The 17,832-nt window shown below is 34.7% G+C and overlaps 1 protein-coding gene across 1 annotated transcript; it reads left to right on the forward strand.

The window, feature by feature from the left end:
• Positions 1-1,752: 1,752 nt before the first annotated feature.
• On the forward strand, positions 1,753-3,616 carry LOC127117857 (heat stress transcription factor B-4b). Its single transcript, XM_051047979.1, has 2 exons — positions 1,753-2,100; positions 2,971-3,616. Exons 1-2 carry the CDS (start codon positions 1,846-1,848, stop codon positions 3,493-3,495), a joined length of 780 nt encoding a protein of 259 aa, XP_050903936.1. The 5' UTR covers positions 1,753-1,845; the 3' UTR covers positions 3,496-3,616.
• The last annotated feature ends 14,216 nt before the right edge of the window (positions 3,617-17,832 follow it).

Consider the following 17,832-nt stretch of genomic DNA (forward strand, 5'->3'; position numbering starts at 1 on the left):
CTTTCGATAAAAGATTCACTCATACAATGTTAAAAAATTAAGAATATTAAAGAAAAATGATGTAATAATATGTTAATCGTTGGAATATATTTTCTCATGTTTTATCATTTTATTTGAAACAACTCTGAAAATTATTTATTCCATGATGAAATTTTTAGTTCTTAATCTCATCGATGAAAAAATCTAAACATATATGTTTTTCTCTTATTTTTTTTTATAACAGTTTGTCTCCTATTTAACTGTACATTAAAATATCTATGGATCTAAATATCAATCTCACTTCTTATAAATCATCAAAAAATTTAAGAACATCTTTTTTTTCAACTATTTCAATCTATCAAAATATATCAAATAAACATCTTATCAATAATCAAATATAATTATTAAATATTACATAAATAATTTCTACAATGTTCTAGTTATGTAGTACTACACAAGAGGTAAGTTTGAAGTACTAGCCCTATAATGAGAAAATTTTTAAAATTATATTCGTGGTCCTCGTGATCACAACCCAACATTCATCCCCACAAAAACCATCTCTTCCCAAAACAAAAGGATGCTTTAAATATCAAAAGCTGAAAAAAGTTACAAAATTATTCTTGAATAGTGTTTATCTTTTCTGACTTTTGAGACACCTTTTTCATAGGAAGAAAAATAAAAAAAGTCATAATTTTGGTGTCAAAGTTTCTATCCCAATCTTAATAATCAGCTAATACTACTTTTTAAGTACAAGAAAAATAGTATATTTAGTTTTTAATTATATTTAAATTATAATTTTGATTTTTTGATATCTATTATGATGGTTTGGTGATGAAAATTGCAAATATAAAAAATAATACATCAATAGTTATTTTATTTTACTTGTTTAGATTATTAAGTTGTCCCACAAATTTTGGAGAATTCAATAAAATATATGACAACATTTTCACACCAAAAATAAATATACAAACTATAGCTCATCTCTCAAGAAGCATCAATCCTCCAAGAGAACAATCAAATAAGTAATTAATGAAGTCATTGGATCTTATTATAGTTTATCTTACAAAAACACATTGTTTCTACTGACATGTTCATATGCTTCTTAAAGTTAGTAAACAATTTAAGATAAGAGAAGGGACAGAGACAAAACAAGAGTTACTTAAATTATATGTCTTTTGTTTTTGTTTTCACAAAGTTTTACTCAACAAATAATTTATTTATAATATTTATAAATTTTAATCTAACAAAACATCTTTTTTTAAAGACAAAATTATAGATTGGTTTCTAACATTCAAATAAGATAATATCTTATAGTTGTAATGACATAGACTTAAAGTCGATTAGAATATGATATAATCTCGTAAATTAATTCATAATATTTTAAAATAAATTTTTATCTATCAGAGTCAACTCTGTAAATTAGACCAAATCTAAATTTAAATAATATTAAGAAGTTATTATTATTCGTCAATAAAAAATATAGACACAATTTGTCGAATCCCATGATTAAATCTTTTTTCTTTATTAGTTGAATTTTGTGATTTTTTTTTGACACAAGTTGAATTTTGGGATTAAATATTTTTTTTTATTATTATTTTTATAATTAGATGAAGTGACGATGACTATTAAAAATTCATATACACAACTATTAAAATCATTTTAAATTCAAATTCAAAATAATATAATACTAAAATATTTATCAATTGAGTTAAGTTTTCGTATACGATCTCACGTGTTCTTTATTTACATTTTTTTAATAAGTATTATTTTCAATAAGAGTAGCTAGAGAGTGAGATAGGGTTTTAAAACTTGGTGGTACATTAAGAGAGAGTATAACAAGAAAGCACTAACTCTTGGGTTTTAGTGATGGCTTTCACACTAGAGAGATGTGAAGATAACAACATGATGTTCACTATGGATTCTCAGAAAACAGTACCTGCTCCATTCTTAACAAAAACATACCAACTTGTTGATGATCCTCTCACCGACCACATTGTCTCTTGGAGTGAAGATGAATCTACATTTGTTGTTTGGAGACCTCCTGAGTTTGCTAGAGATCTTCTTCCCAATTTTTTCAAACACAACAACTTCTCAAGCTTTGTTAGGCAACTAAATACCTATGTGAGAATCTCTAACTTCTTCTATCTTCTCTATCTTTCTTGATTGTTCTTCTTTTTCTTATATTCATAACTATCTGATTCGAGAAATAGACTAATAGTATTTCGTAGTTCAATTAGTCGGAGAATAAGTAAAGTCTGGTCAAAGATTATTTTTGATAGTAGCCGAACTCCGATAAGTATGATTAAGAGTTTTGAGTAATGACAAACTTTCATATAATTGAGTTAGGTTTTTCACCTAATTATGCCATTAACAGTTGAATTTGGAACTGATATCTTCTTTTGTTAGAATAAAAAGTGAAGGTCTCACAAAGTTTTTATTTTCTCTCTCTCACTATTTGAACCATAAGATTAACTTGTGAATTGATTACTCATCATTTCTTGATTGTGTTCTTAGGTTACATAACATTGTTGCATGATTGACCATGAGAATAAAACATTAATATGTAGGTTAAATTAAATACTTATATATAAGTTTTTTCATATAAATCATAAATTCTTTTTTTCAAATTACTTAAGAATTTATTAAAATAAGTTGAAAATAATTTATAATTATTAAATAAATTATTTTTATAAACTCTCTAAAACAATATCACAAACTACGGAACCTTAATAATCGAATGTGATTACATATTTAAGTGTTTTATTGATTTTGATCTACTCACACAAAATACAGACACTATACATTACAATGACATGCTAATATCATAGTAATATAAAAAAATAAATAATTAAATATAATCAGATGTGTTGGTGTCTAGTGGTGTCTGATCGCTTCTGATCAAAGTAGCTGTATGTAAGTGTCCGATATTAACACATGTCGGATACATTTCGAATAGGGTTTCTAGAAACTCTTACGCTTCTCTTCTTGTAGGGTTTCAAGAAGGTGGTTGCAGATAGATGGGAATTTGCAAATGAATACTTCAAAAAAGGAGAAAAACATCTACTATGTGAAATCCACAGAAGAAAAACATCTCAAAACTACCAACAACAATACTATGAACAATCACCTCAAATCCTCCAACAAGATGAAACCATCTGTTGGATTGATAACACTCCATTAGCACAACAATCTCCTAAACCAACCACTGATATCCTAACAGCACTTTCCGAGGACAATCAAAGACTAAGAAGAAAGAACCTAATGCTATTATCAGAACTCACTCACATGAAGAATCTCTACAATGACATCATATATTTCATTCAAAACCATGTGACTCCTGCAACATCCTTTGAACAAAGAAGCAACAACAATAGTGCTGCTATGTTGAAGCTTGTTGAGTTGGATTCATCGGTATCTCAATTACCAAATGATGGTAATGTTGTTAAGGATTGTAATGGTTCTTATGTGAAGCTCTTTGGTGTTCCTCTTTGTGGAAAAAAGAGATTGCATCCATGATCATGTTAAGTCTTTAATGGATTACTTTGATTGGTTTTGTTGACATTTGAAGAGAATTTGTTTTCATGTATAGTTGAGGATGATATTTAGATTATTTCTATAAAAATTTATTTTTAGACTAGTAGTGCAACATTCAACACCTCATACTTAAAGCTTTTTGGAATAGTGCAACATTCAACACCTTATTTTAAACTTTTATCTTAGATTTTTTTTTAGTAAAAAGATTATCTTGGAATAAGACAAACACGATATGAGCGATGAGAAGCACCAATTCAATGAAATTCTTCATTGAAGCTTCCTTCTTTGTGATTGTTGTGTAATATTCATAAGTTTTGCAATGCATTTTGTTCAAGTAATGAGTAACTAAACTCCATAATGCTAGGGATGAGTCACTATCCTAATGAATTTTGTATTCTTGAATTGATATCTGTAATAACTAAGTAATTATTTCTGGTATATGATTTCTTTTGTATTCTTTCTTAATGATTTTTGTATGTCTATGATTTCCTAATATATATAAGAATTGATTTTAAATTAAAGATTTATTCGCTAAGGAATTAAGAAAAAATATTCTAGAAAATCAGTAGTCATTTGGAATAAAGCTTAGTTGTAACAAGATTAATTTATGGTACAAAAGAGTTCAAGGTCAAACTCTCATTCCTAACATGCTCTTCTTATATTATTTTCTACTATATTAAATTTATTCTATTTTTTCGTATTGGAAAAAACAAAATCGTAAATTCCATAAATAGCTTTTTGTTACATTGATATAAAATTGAACCCTATAATATTATGCAGTCATTGAGATCGATATCTAGGATTCTCATTATTACAACATTGGATAAACTAGTACACTGGGTAATTTACCAATCAAGTGTTTGGCGCTGTCGCCGAGAACTATAAAAAATTATAGAGTTTTAGTTTTATATCAGTTGAAATTTTGTTTTCATATAATAAAATTTTGTTTTTGTATTATTTTATTTTTACTTTTTTTTTATTGTTAATAACTTATGTTTGACATTTGAATGTGAGATGAGTCCTCATATGACTTTCTTTTTGAAGCAGAAATAAAAAATCTCGACTACTAAACTTGAATAAAGAGAGGAAACAAGTTAGCAAACATTAGAGACCAAAACAAAACAAGAGATCATCATGGGTGAGCCACAACCAACAATTGAAATACTTTTAGAAGAATATGGTGGATCAAACACACAACGAAGAAGATTGACTATAGTCAATTGTCAATCAACCCCTTAATTTACTCAAATTTCAATTCAAACCAACAATGATACACGAGCTCGAAAAGAAATCATTCACAGTAAAAATTAATGAAAGATGCCAACAAGTCCTTACATAGGTTCATCACTATTAGTTCCGCTTTGAAGATAGATGAGAATAATAATGAAGGAAAAAGACTGAGAATTTTTCCTTTCACTCTAGCAGAAGACATCGAATAGTGGTTTTATTCACTTCCAATCAATAGCATCACCACATGGGATGAGATGAAGACACCATTTCTTAATGAGTATTTTCTTGTATATGTTTTCCTAAGGAAGTGCTATGATATTATCAAGTGTACTAAAAAGGAAGGTGAATCTCTAGGGGATATTTACAAAATATTTTTAAAAACTCTAGTTGCATGCCCCACTCACAATATATATCATATTGAACATATGTAATTGTTTTACAACAATCTCTGCATGGAGACTAAGCAATAACTTGGTATATTAACTGGTGGTTCAACTAACTTTACAATAGCCATAGGTATCAAGAAAATTATTGAATCCATCAGTTCAAATGAACATCTAGATTTATAAGAAAGGTACACTAGAAAACTAGAAAGATTGATCAATTTGAAAGTAACAACTCATAATAAAGTTAGAAGATGCATGTGCTGCTAAAGTTAAAAGAAGACTAAAGGCCATGATTTTGAGAACTTTGTAGAATCTCAAATATAACAGACACCATTTATGGGATGTGAAATTTGAGGAGGTCCTCATTTTTCTATTTACACGCTTTACATCTTTTGAAGTAGAATATGTTCCCCGTGAATAGAACTTCATAGCAGACCTCTTGTCCAAGCTTGCTAGTTCAAAAATAATCGGGTTTAATATGAAAATGACCTAGGGAGCCTTTTTTTATGTGCAAGTGTTTTGGTTGAAAATATGTTTGATAAAAATATATATTGAGGGGATGAGAAAAGAATTCATTAATTATATTTTGTGTTTGACAAGACCTTCGGTCTTATGCCTACGTACCAACATAAAAATGAGGGATCAAAACTCTGTAGTTCGTGGTAAAAATTTCAAAGAAATTGGTGGATTGATTTTAACAAAGTTTAGAAGAAAAACGGCACAAAAAGGCCAAAGACTTAAATGAGGTTGTTAGTACTTATTTCTTTTGAAATTAAAGTCAATATGGTTAAATTTATTTACAAGTTTGATTTAAGAAAATGTTTGAAAATTCAATGGCATAAGGCCAAAGTTTCTACTCATTAAAACAAGTCTAAGTTGAAAACACAAACAAAGAAGGTTTTGAAATGAGAGAGAGATTTTGAAATTAAAGAAGTGGGAGAAGATGAAGGGACTACCCTATACAAAATTAAAAGTTAAGAGTTGAAAAGATCTGATCAATATGATGCAATCCACAAGACAAGAATGTCAGATAGAAACCCATTTCCTTTGGACTTTTAAGCAAACAATAAGCATAACCACCCAAGCAATCAATATGAAGATCAGAGGCATCAAATAAAGATGGCCATACCATCCAAGCAAACATTCCAAAAGAAAGCAGTCTTCAGTATCTTCAAAATGTATCAGATGAAATATTCCTTATGGAAAACTCATAGAAACAGTCATCATATATGAACAATAAGATCAAAATAACAGCTTATGTCATCGGCATATACTTCAATCTCTTTATGCATCATATCATGAAAAAGATTAGTCATTGCTCTTTGGTAAGTCGCACCAGCATTCTTTAGACCGAAAGGCATCACTCTATAACAGAATGTTCCCCAAGGTGTAATGAATGTGGTCTTCTCCATATCTTCAGTTGCCATCTTGATCTGATTATATCCGGAAAATCCATCCATAAATGAAAAGACTTTGAATTTAACAGTATTATCTACCAACATATTAATGTGTGGCAGAGGGAAATCATCTTTCGGACTGACTTTATTCAAATCTCTATAGTCAACACACATACGGAGCTTTCCATCTTTCTTCGGCACATGCACAATATTGGCCACCCATTACGGATACTCAGCGGTCACAAGGAAACCGACAACAATCTGTTTCTGCACTTCCTCTTTGATCTTCACAGCCATATCAGGATGCGTTCTTCTCAACTTCTGCTTGACTGGCGGGCATTCTGGCTTCAATGACAATCTATGCTACACAATCTCAGAATCTAACCCAGACATGTCTTGATAGGACTAAGAAAACACATTTGAATACTCTCGAAGAAGATCAATCAACCCCTACTTGACTTCTGGACACAGTCGAGTTCCAATCTTGACTTCCTTCACATCATCCTCGGAACCCAAATTGACTAACTCGACTTTCTCTTTGAACGTCTGAATGGTCTTTTCATCTTGCTCAAGAAGACGAGATAATTCATCACTTACTTCTACATCACTTTCCTCCTCGGCCTCAAACACAGCGAATTCAAAATTTGGAGAAGGAGGAGGATCATTGTATTCAATGGGGTTAGGAACCAACCTGCATAATGATTTGATATTTTGATTTTAGAGAAGTGAATTTATGACCAAATATTATGCATATCGACAATTATATTATTTATTTATGTTTTTTGTGATTACCATTTTCAGAATAAATCAAAAAGTAAAAACAAACATCATAGATGTGGATGAATAGAATTAATTTTATTAATGATCAATTTGGAAATGCCCAAACAATGTTCACTTTTCCCTTAGGCATAGAAGAAGGATTTTAAAACATATAAAAGCAATTACTTAGGTTGATGCAAAATAATAGGAATATCAACAGCAATCCAATTGTTGCAAGCCTTTCCATGTGTCACAAAATTGGGGCAGTCTTCCTCTTCGTCATCCTCTAGCACAACAACTAAGTGTTGTTCATTGCCATGAATGAATCCTCCGCTACGGAAGATAAGTTGCATATCTTCAGACCTTGTAATTGATGAACCTTTCTGGAACCCCAAACCGGTTCTGCCTTTGTTGTCGGAGACCTCTACCATGCGCCCCCACTGATCAACATTGCCTTCTTCCATAATCTTTTGAGCATCTTTCAATGAGGACATAGGTGCCCCAACTCTCTTCTCAACAGCAATAGATAAGGCTTGGAACGGAGTCCAACCTCATCCTCATCTTCCACATAAGAGAAAGATGAAAAATGGCTAACCAATATCGCCTTCTCTCCACCAACAATCACTAGCTTGCCATTCTTGACAAATTTGAGCTTCTGGTGCAATGTGGAGGTAACAGCTCCTGCCTCATGGATCGATGGCCTTCCGAACAAGCAACTGTAGGCCGGGTGGATATCCATTACTTGAAAAGTAATTTTAAAATCACTCGGACCTATTTTAACTGGAAGGTCCACTTCACCAATAACCGTTTTGCGCGAACCATCAAAAGCTTTGACAATTACACCGCTATACCTCATAGGAGCTCCTTGGTAAGATAGCTTTGACAAAGTTGACTTTGGAAGCACATTTAGTGACGAACCGGTGTCAACAAGCACATTTGACAAAGCATCCTCTTTGCAATTCATCGAGATGTGCAAATCCAAATTATGATTCCTTCCCTCCTCAGGGAGTTCTTCATCACAAAAGCTAAGATTATTGCAAGAAGTGATGTTAGCCACAATATGATCGAATTGATCCACTGTAACATCATGTTCTACAAAAGCTTGCTCTAGAAGTCTCTGCAGTTTTTCTCTGTGGGCTTCGGAATTCATGAGCAAAGACAACACTGAGATCCTTGAGGGGGTTTGGAGCAGTTGCTCTACCACATTAAACTCATTTCTTTTAATCAACCGAAGTACCTCATCATCATCATTTGGTTTCAAGTTGCTGGATTCACCAGACTTATCTTTTGAATAGACAACTGGGTCTTCAACAGGCACTTCCACTTTCTTACTTACAACCGCTTCTTCTTTATCCTTTGGGAACACCGACCCAAACACTCGACCACTGCGGGTCACCTTAGTAACATCAGCAATGCTCACCACTGAACTAGTCGTAGGTAACAGGACCTCTTGACCATCCTTGCATCAGATGAATACGACACATCTTTATCAGATGAATACGGGATTGGGCCCGCTAACCATATTACCAACGACGATACTGATCTTTGCATGTTGCTGTTACTGGAGTCATACTGAATCACCAACTTCTCAGGCTTCTTGAAAATATGCACTATGACATTAACATCGTCATCTACATGACAGGATTGAACAATTTGGATCATGCTTTCATCCATCAGTCCTTGGATGTCCTTTTTCACAACTTCGTAACCCCTCGAGTTAACACTACAAACAACACACCCATCATGGTCGTGCTCACATTCACTTACCAAACAAACATCCTTATGCATCTGCACCAAGGATCTTCGGATAAACCGCACATCAAAAACTTTAAATTCTCCGGGACAACCGTCCACCATATTCACAGAAGAGTTCCCATGAGCGGGCAACAGGTTTGCTTTCACATTCGGCGCACGGTCCTCGAAGGACACCATACCACTCTTCATCAACTTGTAAACCTCATACTTAAGCGGATAACAATTTTCAATATCATGTCCGGGTGCTCCTTGATGAAAAGCACAACGGAGCTCAGGTTTGTACCACCATGGAAGTGGTTTTGGAATCTGTGGTGGGTTTCTTGGTTTGATCAGGTTCTTGAGAACCAAGGATGGATAAAGCTCTGCGTAAGACATAGGAATCGGGTCAAAAGAGACCTTTTTCCTCTCAAAGTTTTGTTGTTGATGATTTTTGTTGGTATTGTTGTTGTTGTAGGTGTTCATTCGTTGTTGCGGTTGTTGTTGTTGACGTTGTTGTTGTTGGACTGATGTTGTTTGTTGATTAGAAAATACTGGAATAACGGAAGATACTTGATGTTGATGATGTTGACGGGATGTTGGATTCCTTATGATGTGAGGCCTCATCTGCCTCCCACTGCTTATTGCATTTGTCTCACTGTCTTTCTTCTTACCGAAATTGCTACCATACCTCTTGCTTGTTGATTCCTCATCTCTTGACAAACGTCCCTCTCAGACTCCTTCCTCAAGCCTCATCTCCATGTTTACCATTCGGTAAAGTCACTGGGGGCACTAGCAATCATTCGTTTATAGTAAAATGAACTCAGAGTTTTCAAGAAGATCTTTGTCATTTCTTTTTCCTCCAAAGGAGGAGTGACCTGGCCAGCCAACTCCCTCCATTGTTGCGCATACTCTTTGAATGTCTCTTTGTTCTTCTGAGACATGGACCTTAGCTGGTCTCTATCTGGCGCCATGTCCATATTATACTTATACTGCTTGACCAAAGCCTCCCCCAAGTCATTGAAAGTGCGAATGCTGGCACTGTCCAATCCCATGTACCAACGAAGCGCATCGCCGGTCAGACTATCTTGGAAGTAGGGAATAAGAAATTGATCATTGTCGGTCTGAGTATACATCTTGTGAGCATACATCACAAGATGACTGAGCGGACAAGAGTTCCCCTTATACTTTTCAAAGTCAGGCACTTTGAACTTCACCGGGATCTTGACGTTGGGCACCAAACACAACTCGGCAGTACTCTTCCCAAACAGATCTTTTCCTCTCAGCATCTTCAATTCCTTGCGCAACTCAAGAAACTAATCTTTCATTTCATCCATTTTCTCATAGACATCCGTACCCTCAGACGTCTCGGAGTGATAAATGGTGTCCTCTACGTGAGGCAAAGTGTACACAACGGGAGGTGGCACGGACATGACCGGGCTAGATGCCGGTATGGAAGCAAAGGTAGGCATAAAGCGTTCAGGCACGAAGCTGGACGGAATTCCCCACGGGAATACGACAGGCATAGTTGGCGCGAAATGGGTGGCAGCAGCAGGCCTGGTAGAGGTAGCCACCTCTAAAATAACAGTCCTCGCTGGAGGAGTTGCAGGCATTGGAGAAGATTGACTATGAGCGGCAAGAACTGACTCCATCATGGCAGTCAGGCGGGCGATTTCGTCCTTCAGCTCTCTGTTCTCTTGCTCTAGGTGCTCCATGATTCTCAGATGATTGGCTCGGGTATTGTACCGGTGAGTCAGCTTGGCTAAAACACAGAAGAAATACCAATCAGACATCTGGCGAAACCTGCTTATGCAAATGATGCATGAGATGCAATGCTTGATTATTTTTATTTTCAAGGAACTTACTATATCATTTGCAAATATATGTATTTAAATAGTAATTGCAACAATTTGATAGGACCGAAAATCTCTTTTTATTTATATAAATTGGAAGGATTACACTGAGTATAATTTTAGAAACCAAAATAAAAATAAGAGAAAAGGAGACTAGTCATCCTAAGGATCCCTAACAACAATGTCAAAAGATCTGGCTGTAGGTGCGTACTTCCTTCAAATGCGACGGATCTCGGTCTCAAAAGAAGCCTTCATCTGAGTCTTCTCAAGGACAAGCTGATCAACAATCTTCTTCCAAGCAACAGAAGGCTGAGGCATGCTAGAAGATGAAACCTATGGCTCTCTCTGTCTCTTCGTCACTCGACCTTCAAGTATCTCAATAAGTGCATCTTTGTCTTTAGGCTCCAACTGCAACTCTTCATGCTTCTTGCTCAAAGCACGGAAACACTCTTCCCACATGTCCTTCTCTTGCTTCATCTTGATGAGCGCGTCTTCCAACTCCTCTACATCTTGATTAGGGAGAGTTAATGGCTTAACCACAACCATAAACATAGGTCTTTCACAAGGATAAGGCATCTTCAACTCCAAAGCTCTCTTCTTCACCCAAAGAGTGTAAGCTTCCAAAGCTACACAATTGCACGGACCAAGCTCGGATCTTCCTTTCCTATGCACATTATACCAAGCATGCACAATCTTCTGCTTCAAATGTTGGGGATCTTTACCCTCTTGATAGAAAAGACCTTCTAACAAAGTGTTATTAGGTTTGTCTCTCAAGGGGAACCCAAGTTGATGACGAGCCAAAGCAGGGTTGTAGTTAATTCCTCCTTGTGTACCAATGAGAGGCACATTAGAGAATTCACCACAACTATCAATAATCTCCAAACTGCTCAAAGACGGATCATACCAAACTATATCATCATTAGTGAGAGACATAAGTCTCTGAGACCACCTTAGACATTGTTTGTTCTCCACAAAAGCAGGTGTCTAAGGCAAGTGCGAAATAAACCACTTGTACAGAAGAGGAATACAACAGACAATAGTTCCCCCACCCTTAGAATTCCTTATATGCAAAGAGAAATACATATCACCCAACAAAGTAGGCATATGATTCCCAATCAAGAAAAGTCTAATGGCGTTAACATCAACAAAACCGTCAATGTTAGGGAACAAAGCTAATCCATAGATGAGCAACACAAAGATAGCTTCAAAAGCATCCACACTACTGGCTTGAGCAAAAGCAGTAGCTTCCTTGATGAGGAAATCAGATGGCAACCCAAATAACCCTCCTTTCTTCACCCAATGAGCCTCTATCTCAGACTTCTTTAAGTGAAGAGCTTCAACAATAATATTAGATCAGAGAATCTCCTCCAATCCACTAAAAGGCACTCTACTAGAAACAGATATCCCCAAAAGATGAGAATACTCCTCCAAGGTAGGCACAAGCTGAAAATTTGGGAAAGTGAAACAACGGTAGAGAGGATCATAGAACTGCACTAGCACACTCAAGAGTCCTTCAACCACATCGGCAGACAAGACGGACAAAAGCTTCCCATGACGTTGTTTGAAGTCCAAGGGATCTAATACCAAAGATGCTAGCTTCCTTAACTCTTTCAAGTTGGGACATCTGAAACTGTACTTCTTAGTGTTCCTTTGTCCACAGTCCATGGTCTGAAAATATTTGTAAATAATACCTCAGTTCCTTGAAATTTTTGTGTGATGAATGTTATGATGCGCATGAATGCATGAATGCAACAATCACAAATAAGGGATCACACACAAGGAAAACAGAGGTCAAGGGATGCATCAAGTTATTGTCAAGATCAATCATCCATTTTGGTGGATTATGGTTTACACCTTATCAACACCCAAGTTCCATTGATATTGACAAGACTTGATTGGATCAACCAAGAATCAAGGGTTTGTTGCAAGTCACGAGCATGAAGTCTGGGTAAGAACCATCCCAAAGGAGTGAACTAAGGATAAAACCTGTAGATCATGTTCTAAAAAGTTCCCAGAGTCTTAATTCCATCTATCGGATATTACAGGTTAAGATGACTGACTCATCGACCCATAATATTCTCAAGAGAAACTCGTCTGAGTGTAGTATCGCGTAACAACTGTTATCAAGTCTACACTTAAACAGTTTCCGCACCACGTCCTAAATAGGCCAAGAGGGGGTAAATGTTCTACGGTCCTCATCTTCTCAGACCCAAATTAGAGATAGTAATGCCTAACCACAAATACTCGTGTGACATTTCCAAATCCAAAAGAGTCTCCACTGAGCAGATGGATCTCAAGCCAACTTGTTAAGGACTACTCCACACAAGTCGAACATGACTATACCATCCTCCTATCTTAATTGCACTTAAGTTCGGGTTAGAACTTCTCTCACCACTCAAAGATCACCAAGCACAACAAGCAGATTATATCACACATACATATATACAAACATCACATATATACAAATATATACAAACATCACATATATATCACCACTTAATTTCTGTAGCGGTAAATTCATGATCATCAAGCTATGGATAAGCTAGAGATCAAATAACAAGAGTCGCCACTGTGCTTTTATTTTTTCTAAGGGAAAAGTGAAAAAGTACGAACAAAACCCAAAAGTAAGAAGTTTTCAAATCAAAACTAATAAAATGTCAGAGATTACAGGTAAGGGGGTTGGTTATACAGAGGGAAGGTGTTAGCACCCAAAGTGTCCTAGGTACTCCTAGGGAGCCCTTTTTGTGTGCATATGTATTTGGTACAAAGTGATGTTTACAAACAAATAGAGTGGGGGATGAGAAAATAATTCATTAATTATATTTTTGTGTTTGGCAAGACCTTTGGTCTTATGCCTACGTACCAACATAAAAATGAGGGATCAAAACCTCGTAGTTTGTGATACAAATTTCAAAGTGGATGCATTGCTTTTAACAAAAATTAAGTTCGAAAGGCACAAAGGCCTAAAAATGGTTTGAATGAGTTAGTTCTTTTTGGCTTTTTGAATGTTTAAGTCAAATATAGTTAAGTCTATTTACAAGTTTGATTTAGAAAAGAAGTTTGAAAATGCAGTGGCATAAGGCCAAAGTTTCTATCTTTTACAAAGTGGTCAAAGTTTAGAACAAAATAAGTTCAATCAAAGAAGGTTTTGAAAAAGGAGGGAGATATTTTGAAATTAAAGAAATGAGGAGAAGATGAAGAGACTAATCTTATGTACAAAATTAAAAGTTTAGAGTTGAAAAAGATCTGACCAAATGGGTAGCAATCCAATAGACAAGAATGTCAATAGAGACCTAGAATTCCCTTGGACTTTTAGAATCAAGCAACACACAAATGCACAATTATATTATCTTGAAGAGAAAGGCATCAAATAAAGATGGCAACATCCAAGCTTATCCATTCCATGATCTTTTTCAAGGTAGCCCATGTAACAGATGAACTTCATAAGTCACAGGTTCAAAATAACAACTTCACAATGATCATGTTGCAGATGAACTTAGAGAGATCTTGAATAACTTGAAGTTTCAAATTGCAAGCACTTGGTTTCTCAATAATTTGGCATTGGCCAAGTCCTTTAGCATAAGACTGTTGCCTAAATTCTAAGTCCATTTGTCCAAGATCAAGCAAACAGTCCACACAAAAGTTTTTTAGGATTTTTGTTGTTATTATATACATTAATGGTCAAAGACCACACAAACAAACAAAGTATACACAAACAAAATATATCACACAATATGGTCCAAATGGACAAAGTGAAAATTGCATTAACGTAAACAATTAAAATGATATGAACGATGGAAAATGTATAAAAGCTAGAATTAAATGACATTAAAGTAAAGGGCTTGAAATTAAAAGTTAGTTCTTAATAGGTTTGAAGTTAGTATTGTTTTTGATTTTTTTTGCTTCTCATTCTTAGACATTCTTTGGAGAACACTCAACCCACTTATCACAAGCATGGATCCTTGAACCAAGACATCTTCCAAAGGAAGGAAAAAAGGCCAAGTTTCCACATAATACCATGAAAGAGGGGAGACTTACAATCTCACTAACTAGAATATTATGCCTTTTGTGTCACAAATTTAGCGCTATGTTAAGCAATCGTAATTGGACTTATGTATAAGTCACAACTATTTGAGGTCGGGTAATAGAATTTTGGTGTTAATGCATGTTAGAGACATAGTATTATGAACTATGCTCATGAAACATACCACACACAAAAAGAATATGCAAAAGGCGTGGCCTAATCTCATCCATACTCATGTTAATTTTTCAATCAACTAGCTTTCGGACTTTGAGATATCATAGGCCAAATGAGATGAATGCATAAAGAAGGGGAATGAGATGAAAAGGGAGGGGAATAGATGAAAATTCAAATTGATCAAAGGAGAAATTTTACCAAATTAATATCATTCATTCATTTTGGGAGATGGAATTTACATTCCATCAATCCCCTAAATCCAATGATATTAATTTGACAAAGTCAAATCAACCTTGACTAAGGCCCAACAACAAGAGTCAAACACCAACAAGTCATCACAATTGGTCAACAAAATTATTTGGCATTTATTCCAATTAAAAAAAATACTAAAATAATACATTTTAAATAAATATGGTTGGTCAAATTCCTAAAACCTCATCAAAACACCAAATGAATGGCCATGAGATTTATCATAGGTCAAACAACGTCAAAGGACCTTGGAGAAAAATTTTCAGAATTTTTAAGGACTTAAAAGTATTTTTAAACAATTAAAAACAAATGAAAAATGAATTAAATCATGAAAAATATTAATAATGATCCAAAAAATAATTTTAATTCAGAATATGAAATAGGAAAATATTTGAAATTTTTTGGTGAAACTCTCATATGTTTTGGATCAATATTAAAATTAATATGAATTAATGAAAATCAAAGGAATAAAAATTAAAATAAAAAAATCAAAAAAACGTGGACCACTTGATCTACCTCATTACAAGCAACGTTCCTGACTAAAACATTTTGAATCAATCCAATGGCTCTGGACCTTGCCACATCATTGCCGGAGCAAAGCACCAGTCGTCTTCTCAGGCGACCTTGGCCGGACTGGTCCATTCATCACCACATCAAAAATGAAAATAAAGGACATGATCTGAAAGGAAAAATGGTGTATATCACGAATATCACCTCAATTTTAACTAACTCCTCACATATAGAAAGATAAGAGGAGTTGAATTTTGAGGTATGTCAATTGAGTTGCTTCGATTTGACCTCTAAGCAAGTCAATCTTCTTGCCTACATTGGTAGGACTTCAGACAACCAAAGAATCAAGAGAATTGAGCAAGATTGAGAGAGAATCGAAGAGATGAATTTTTCTGGAAAATACCTTCAATGTAGGTCTGAATTCAACTGCTCTTGCCTTGGCTCGTGCTTGATCTCACTCAGAATGCTTGCAGGAGTAAAATGAAGTGCACAAAAGGTCTTGGACCCCTGGAGTTTTGAATCTCAAAACAGTGAGATTCAAACTCAATTTCAAGTTGAAATTCTCAGGATTATCCTCTCAAGTGGAAGGGTTACGGGTTTAGGATCAAACCTGGCGCGAATGTCTGTTCAATTCTGATGCTAGAGGTCTATATTTATAGCTGTAGCTCATGATATTTGCACCTTCCAAATCACTTTCCAAAACTGGAAATTGATGATGCATGGGTGCATGGGCGTGTCCAGGCCCATGATATCATTGCTTTAGGTCCACAAATGAGTGTAAGAGAGTCTGAAATCAACTTGGATTGCAAGGCAAGTGTGTGTGAAGATTTAAAGTTTGATCTTTGCCAAATGATGATACCATGTTCATGCCAGGCGCAACCCTAGCAATTCTTGTCCAAAATGGATGAACTTGGACTTTTTTGAAAGGTTAGATCCAGAGGAACAACTTTCATGTTCAACACTTTTCCATTTTAAGCTTTTATCATGATGAATTTTGAAGTGGAAGTTTGGAAATTTCAGCATGTTGAAATTTTTTCTAAGTGTCAAGTCATATATCTCAATATTCCACCTTGCTTAACTTTTTATGTAAGCTTCAAATGAGAAAAACGTCTTCATAAAAGTTGTAGCTCTTTCAAAAAAAATTCAAAATGGTCACCAATTTCATGTCATTTGGATTTGAAATGATAGAGTTATGCATTTTTGAAATTTGGAAAATTCACTTGTTCAATGGTATAGGTCAAAAGTGACCTATAATGTAGCCTCATATCACATGCTCATAAAAGTTGAATCATCTCTCACTCCAAATATAAACATTGAAGTATACATCTCGAATTTGATTTTGCAACTTGGACATCTTTCATCTCATAAAAATTAAGTATGTTATGGCCTTGGGAAGTTGACTTTCAAATTAGGGTTTAGACAAAATGACCTATAATGTTTCAACATAGAAAATGATTGTCCAAGCAAAACTAGCTCTAGGTCTCAACATGAAAGTTGTTTTTAATGTCATTTAGAGTAACTTTTCTTTTGGAATCATTTTCATATGGTGAAAATTATAGGAGATAGGGTCTAGGGAGACCCAATTTTGATCAAATGAATTCATATGGTCAACCACCATCAACCAACTTGCCAACCTTCAATTCTCTTAACTTTATTGACTCATGGTAGATAATATATGCATAAGATGATGAATTTTGAAGTTTCCCTTGAGAAATTTGATCAATTGATGAGATAGCTTATTGGAGAAGTTACTCAAGATACCCAGTCAAACTAGGGTTTCCAAGGCAAATTACCCTCAAACTCTTGAAGAATGCTTGATAAATATAACATGTAGAAATCATTGGGACTCATATATGATGCTCATAACCATTCTTGCATCAATTCATGGTTGTGCTTTGTGTCATGAGGGTCTCAAACCCTAGATATTAACTTGATAGATCAATGGAGATCATGCCCTACCTACAAAAGAGTTAGGCAAATGCAAAGGCATATTTTTGGTATTTTTG

The sequence above is a fragment of the Lathyrus oleraceus genome, chromosome 2 (assembly GCF_024323335.1).
Source record: "Lathyrus oleraceus cultivar Zhongwan6 chromosome 2, CAAS_Psat_ZW6_1.0, whole genome shotgun sequence".
In the NCBI taxonomy this organism is placed as follows: Eukaryota; Viridiplantae; Streptophyta; class Magnoliopsida; order Fabales; family Fabaceae; genus Lathyrus; species Lathyrus oleraceus.